The sequence below is a fragment of the Prinia subflava genome, chromosome 9, assembly GCF_021018805.1.
Source record: "Prinia subflava isolate CZ2003 ecotype Zambia chromosome 9, Cam_Psub_1.2, whole genome shotgun sequence".
Lineage (NCBI taxonomy): Eukaryota > Metazoa > Chordata > Aves > Passeriformes > Cisticolidae > Prinia > Prinia subflava.
In genome coordinates, this window is record NC_086255.1 from 7828457 (window position 1) to 7835825 (window position 7369).

The following is a 7369-nucleotide window of genomic DNA, read 5'->3' on the forward strand; positions in this document are numbered from 1 at the left end:
AAGCAATCTCCCACATCTCTGTGTCCCTGCTCATAAACTGAGCTTCTCACAATCCCTTCAGGTTTTCAGGCCTTTCATTAAATACTTGTAGATTTGCTAAAAGCCCAAAATTGCACAAGTTTCATAAGATCCATATTAGAATGGAGCAATACTTTGTTTGATCTTGGACCATCTCTTAGCTAAGAGTCAGTGTCAGCCATCCTTGAGGATCAAAAGTCCAGCCTTCTTTAACTCATCATGAGTCCTGTGTCTTAGTTAGAAGACTGGCTGATATCCAAAAATACAAAGATCTAAATCTCTGCCAACAAACAAATATAGTTTACAACTTTGTGGATTAGGAAGACTTAAGCAGCCCAGTGGAATGTTTGTAATCAGTTAATCTTCTGTGGAGATGAATGGAAGGAGCCACAAAAATGTGGATAATATGGGTAACAATTTGAGTTTATGCCCATTTTTATTATTAGCTATGTGGTCACTAATCAGAATTCAGTGCTGTGTTAGATTAGTGCCACAGGGAGACATTTTCCCCATCCAGTGCATTGTAAAGTGGCTGAACAAGAAGTGACTTGTGCACAGGACAGCACCAAAAAGTGTTTTCTTAGCAGCAGAGAAGTGTGCTGAACAGTTAGCCTGACATCTTCCTTCCCAGAACTCTGAGCATGTCAAGCTGCAGCCCCTCTGCAGAGCACTCCTAAAAACCCAGTGCCTGTTCAGATTTCCATAAGCAGAGGTGACTTGCTGAAGCCTGGGACAGGGCCGTGCAGGAGCTGGTCCTGTTCTCTGGTCTCTCACTGCTTGTTGGATGGATTCAGCCCAATCATTTCTCTGTCTCTTCCTTATTCAACAAGTGAAACAGTTCCTTGGGCACCCAAGTCCATGAGGACTTGGATTTGTGTATTGCCAAAGCAGTATTTTTTCCAGCAATGCCTCTTACACAGCGACAGGAAATCCCTAAGGCACTCCAGCCTCCAGTTGTGTCTTTTTGGCTTTGACTGACCATTGCCTCTTCTCCTTTTTTTTTCCCCCCTCCTTTTTTTATTTTTTAAAGCGTCACTTAGCACCTGAAGTTTTTCAAGAAATATTTGGCATGACGATACAGGAGTTTGACAAGTTACCTCTCTGGAGACGCAACGACATGAAGAAAAAAGCAAAACTCTTTTAAGCTCACTTTAAACAAACCAACCGCAAATGATGCATAGAATATTGTATCACACAGTCCAAACTGTTTGGAAGCAACTACTTACCCACCAAAAAGGGAAAATCGACATAGTGGCACCTCTGCAGATGAACAAGATGAATATTTGCCCTCCTGGAATGCAGGGAGAAAATACCTGGGCTCAGAAACAGCAATGATAGTTTTCAGAGGTGTCAACCTGTTACCTGCTATTATACAAGATAGAAAACTGTTCTGTTCTTCTCCCTCAATGATATTCCCTTTACTTCTCTCCACAGTATGATGGACTTTATTGCTAGAGCCAGGAAGTGCCCTTAGGATGCCTTGTAGACTAAAGTAGTTGTAACCACTCCAAGAACTGGAAGAGAATATATACATATATAAATATATATATATGTGTATGCGTGTTTGCCTGTGTGCGCACATGTATTTATATCTCTCCATCTATCTCTGTGTGTATGTGTGTATATATGTGTGTATATATGGAGAGGGACATAGGTAGGTCTGTAGTGAAGGAGAAGCCCCTTGTAACTTATCCACATGTTCACTTTAAGTCTTTCACCCAACTGTTTCTTACTTGGCACTCTTTTGACACAGTGTCTTCTTTGTGTGACACAACCCATGGTGGTGGGCACTCTGCTCACTTGCAGGGCACACCACTTGGAGTTCTGGAAAATGGATTCCTTGTAAATATTTGCTAGGATATAAGAAGTGAATTGCTGTGTGTGTGTTGTCGGTCTCCTCTCTTCCACACTTTCTGCTTGAATTGATAAGGCTGGGGCTTAACCAGTCCTTTGAATAATTTAAGATCACTTAAGTAATGGGAATGATGGAGAAGAGTCAGTTTTCTTGTAATTTACTCCAGGAGGTGGGTGGATGGGGGTGGGAGTGACAGAGTGAGAAATGCTGTTTTAAGAGTGCCCTGGTTTGCACCCAGAGATTTCAGGATGAATTCCCTGCTAGTCATTACTAGTACAGCTCATCAGGCTGCAGAGGAGCTGTAGGATTTTACAATGGCAGGGAGGATGGTTCTCTGCAAGCTAACATGCAAATTCATCCCTCTTAGGGAGGAATGTTTATGAATTAAAAGGTACCATCAAGGTGCCAAGCTCTGCCAATAGAGGCTTTTTGATTAAACTGCAGTAGCTGTTGTCAATACGGCACAGTGCATGGGGCCAAGCACTCATTTTAGTTAATGTAGGTTTTCACTTGTGCTTGGAAAAGAGGGCACAGACTTTTTTTTTTTCCTCTCTTGAAGCATCAAAGCTCCAGCCTTGGTTATTTTTTTTCCCTTTGTGCCTGACTTGGTTTTTGAAGACAGAGTAATCATGCAAGACAGTTTCTGAGCTGCATTGAACTCCTTATTGCTTTCAGTCTTCTTCCAATATGCTGCAGCTTGAAAAACTGCCTGTATATACCTTAACTGCTTCTGGGCAAGTCCTATACAGAGGAGGACATGAGCACCAAAGTAATTGAATGGATGCATTGTGGCTGCCAGGTCAGCTTTTTCTCTTCCTTGGTGCTTAACTGCCAATGCATAACTGCACTAATGAGCCTGTCTCCTGATTGGAGAGGGTCATTTAGGTTCTGCGTCTGTCAAAGAATATCAAGATTTCCTTTTTAATGCAGAAACTTCAGGCACTGGAGACGTCAGAACCTTTGTATTTTCTGTTACGTGAGACATTGGTGTTCAAATCTGGAAGTCAGGAAGAGGAAGCAGTCCCGTGTAGTTCTGAGATTCAGTATCACTGTGTTGAGTTCTCTGTATCACCAAATGACATTTCACCATGAACTGTGCAGGACAGCCCAAACCCTGCCTCTTCTTTGCTGGTTTAGGAAGTCCTGTTGTGACAGATCACTGTGGTTCCTTTGATAAAATCTGAGATAAAGATTCAGTAAGAGAGAGACAGAGACCAGGGCTCAGGGCCTGCTCCATGTGCCTCGAGCTAAGGGAATGTGCCACCAAGGATCTGGCATCGTCCCCACTGAACAGAATCCCTGGGGACACTGAGGCACACACACTTGTGAGTGAGCTCTCTGGGTGGCACCGAGGCTGCAGCAGGGATCAGGGTTGCACGTTTCACTTCCTTTTTCAGAACACGCATCTGAAAGGTTTTAGAGGAGCTCTGAGAAGTAAATGGGAGTGTCAGGGGCTCGGGCAGGTTGAAATGCATTTTTGAGTGACTGCTGAAACCAAACCCATACAGTGAAAGAACAGCAGTGTTTTACACTCACAGACTTTGTCAATGCTGGGGTCTCAGAAATTCAGTGTTTGGTCACCTGCAAGGTGTGGCTTAGCTTTGAGACAAACATTTGAGTTTTAATGCATTTAAGTTATTAAAATTCTCCACATTTTGTCATCCCACATCCTACAGACACTCAAACTATTGAGGCATTACAGATCTTTAGTTCAAGTCACCTTGACCACTTTTAGACCTAAAAAGCTGCCAGTCTGCATTTTTCTGTCCCCATCTCTAGGTTACTACTGAACTTCTCACAGTACATATGAACACACTACCCAGTCATTTCAGAAATTACTAAGCCAGGTTGTTTTCTTACCTCTCCCTCCTATGCAAAAAAAAAAAAAAAAAAAAAAGAAAGAAAGAAAAAAAAAAAGACTCAGCCTGCTAGCCTGTGAAGAATGGCATGGTAATTTGGATCTGCCTCATCAACTGAGAATTTAAAACTGCATCTTAAGCTTGGGAAGGAATGAAGGAATGAAGAGAAGCTAGCTTAGATGTTGCAGAAACAACTCATCTCTGACTGGATTTTTGGGCCACTGCTGGCTCCCATCTCACTAGTGGGGAGCAGCCAGGCAGTTCACAGCCCTGCACACTAGACTTACCACTGCTTTATTCCTGACTGAGAACGTGAAGGGTTTTCTGAGCTTCAGTTTCATGCCTGCAGTTAATTCTCCACCACCTACATGTAGACACACCCAAGAGATCATCTGTCCACAAAACCCATGCTGCAGCCAGCCATGGGGAAGGGAGGATTTCTGCAGTGGGCTCTTAGTGATTGTCACTACAATATTTTCTGTTCCTTTATCTGGTCTTCCCACCTAATAAAAACAAAATGTAGCCCCAGGGAGAATTTTCTTTGTAAGCAATTAATCATTCTCCTGGTATCCATTGAGTAGCAGTTCTTAGTAATTCCCCTCTTTGATATTCCCTTGGGACATGTTAGGAGTTGGACTGGATGATCTTTAAACCCTTCCAACCCAAATCATTCTGTGGTTTTACGAATATGCCTTAAGTACATTCTTGTGTTCTTCTATCTCCTGCAAAGCGTTTGAGCTTCTGATAAAGTCCCATCCCATCAATGCTGTCAACAGAATGTCATTACCAAGAGGACTAAAAACTGATTGCTTTTGTCTTCATTTTTCTCCTTTTCTGCTTTAGGAGTGATGTAAGAGTGAGGCTCAGTCAAAGCATTGCAGAATAAGCCCACGTGTACACACGGGATTAGGTACAGATGCAGATCCTTGAGCACAGGTGCACATGTAGCACACCCCCTCCCCTTTTGGAGCTCATTAGATGTGGATTGTGGTGTGTTGTGGATGTACTGTGTGCTGTGAAAGGTTAGGCTGGGAGACTCAATAGCTTTATGTGGGACAGGACATCTCTGTGGCTCCAGCAGTGTTTTTACTTCTGTCAGGACAGGTGTCATCTCTCCTTACAAAGTCCTACAGTCCCAAGTGGGCCAGGCTCTGGAGGGCTTGCTGCCCTTTTCCTGTTGCAGCAGGGAAATCCTTTCTCAGCCATGCAGTTCAGATGTCCTGCTGTTCAAGGGAGTTCATCAGCAGCCTCTTTTGTTAAAGTTTGCCACACTGAAGTTCGACGTGTTTCCAAGTGAGTTCCTTTCCACAATCCCTGTGTCTCCTGGCAGGGTAACATCGATGGACAGAGAAGGGTTAAGGTTGGGAAGGAGGAGGGCTGACATAAGCTTGATATCTCTAGGGCTTGCCAGGGTGATGTTTGGCAGGATTAGATGAAAACACTGGCCTGAGCCTGTAGTACCTGTTTCAAGCTGTGGGAAGTCAAGTTTGGAGTTCACAACATGTGAGCACCCACACTGAAATTAATGGTATGAAGCTGTTAGAACAAGCAACAGGAAAATTATACCCCAGAATGATAAAAATATGAACATACTCTAAACTCTTCTGGGAATGATTTATCTTGGCTCCTCCTGACTTAGGAGGAGATGTTGGCATCTTTGGGCCATACCCTCGTAGGGCAGACAAACGAAAACCACCCTTTCTCTCACTCCATGATTCATTGCTTTCCTCTGGAATGTGTTTGTGAAGGAGGATGTCCACATCCTGAGTGTTACCTACAGCACTGAGGAGCACCAGTCAGTGATAATGACAATGCAATAAAACACTTGCAGGAAACAAGAATTAAACTAATCTGCCCAAAATGCCACTCCTCTTTGCCTGCCAGAGGGATGCTTAGGCCTTCTCTCCACTGCCCCCTTCACCATTCAGTTCTCCCCAGGTCACAGTCTGGTTTGTGCCCTGTCACACTCTGTGGCCCTGTCAACACACCCACTAGAGTCCAGCATAGCCTTCAGGGTAGATGCTTAGCAAGGGCTGGTCTTGACAATATGTGGTACATTTTTACCCCATTGCTGCAAAATGAAGAGCTGGAGAGAGCTCCTGAGCACTGTGACAGTAGCACAATGCACCTTTTTTCCCTTAGTGTAGAAACACTCCTATCACTGTGGGCTGCAGCATTGCTCTGGCTGGTGAGTTCTGTCTTGTGATTTCTCCCACCCACCTTTTTTGTGCTTAATAAAATAAGAAACAACAAGAACAAAAAATCCATCACAATGCAAAGATCCCGAGTTTTCAGTCAGACAGCGCTGCTGGCAGGAGCTATGTGGTGCCCACATTTGGCAGAAGTGTTACTAATTTTAATGTAAGCATCAGTGCAGGAAGTGGGAATGTAATTGGCCATTAATGTTGTTTGCCTGTATGCAAAATAAATTATTTGTTGCCCAAAGGGCTTCTAACAGGGAAATAGATTTCTGCTAATGAGTTGCTCAAAAATGCTCATCTTTGTGAAGAGGTAATGCTTCCATGTGCACTGTGGTCCTTCTTTTGAGGTAAAAAAGAGATGACTGAAGGCAAACAGTGCCCTGTTCTGTCAGCATCACCACAGTTAGTACAAGTGTTGCTCCCAGGACTTGCAGGCCCATAGGACCTTGCCCCTGGGCATTAGGAAATGCAGATTTCAGCAGCTATGGGAATCCCAGCGGTGCCTTACCAGGCTGAGCCTCTAGCTCCCTTAGGATGCTTTGACAGGTCCCACTGGACACTTGCCTGGGCTTTTGTCCCTGAACACCTTCAGAATGCACTTCCCCCCAGATGTGGAGCCTCTGGCTGGCACTGCACCCCTGGGGCCAGGGAGCCTCAGGCTGCTGTGTGTGCCCACAGCGAGGAGCTCGGTGTGTCACTCCCAGGGCAGCCCTGTCCAAGCAGTGGGGCTTGGTCGTTGTGGACAACTCTTCCTGTAAGGGGGCCTTACAGCTGGGGGCTTTTTTTAAGCTTTGGAAACTGAAACTAATTTTTTAAAGGTATGCTTTCCTTTAAATCAGTAGATTTTGGCAATAGGATTTTTTTATTATTTTGTTTTTCTTTTCTCCTCCCTTCACATGTTACAAACCAGCGTTTTGGGGAGGTGTCCCTGTGTTTTCCATTCATCTGTCTCCTTTTCTGAGTCTCTGTAAAAGTGAATCAATGTCTTGTCTGTACAGTAAGTCTGCTTGTATGCATAATGAGAAGTTGAGCTGGGTTGCTGTTCTGTACAATTAGTGTTCCCACTGTCATACTGCAAACAGCACATATTGCACTCCTGTGCCACTGTAATCTGCATCACTGTTGTACTCAAGTCAATGAATAAAGTTTGGAGCTTTATTCTTAATTTCTGGATTCATGTTGCCTCATTTATTTTGTTTTTTCTTTTTCATTTTGCAGAGTTACAACAAAGTTCTCTTACCAAATAGGATGTGCTCTCAAGAAGAGAGCTCTCAGAGAGGTGAGATGTGAGTGATCAGAGCAAGACAGCTGACAGTTACAGGTTTGAAAATTGCCACAAGGCTTCTTACAGCTAAGCCACTAGAAATAGGTATTCATACCTATTCAAACCACATAGAAGTGTTAGTTTTGTTATCAATTATGGTTTAAAATGACCT

At 43.8% G+C, this 7369-nt stretch overlaps 1 protein-coding gene across 2 annotated transcripts in view; it reads left to right on the forward strand.

Annotated features, from left to right (window-relative positions):
- The window catches only part of ABLIM1 (actin binding LIM protein 1), a 187534-nt gene extending 180436 nt beyond the window's left edge, over positions 1-7098 (forward strand). For both annotated transcript variants that reach the window (XM_063405282.1, XM_063405283.1), the window contains one exon: positions 1049-7098. In XM_063405282.1, coding sequence (XP_063261352.1) covers positions 1049-1162 — 114 coding nt within the window. In that variant the 3' untranslated portion in view covers positions 1163-7098. The remainder of the gene's footprint in view (positions 1-1048) is intronic.
- Positions 7099-7369: the final 271 nt, after the last annotated feature.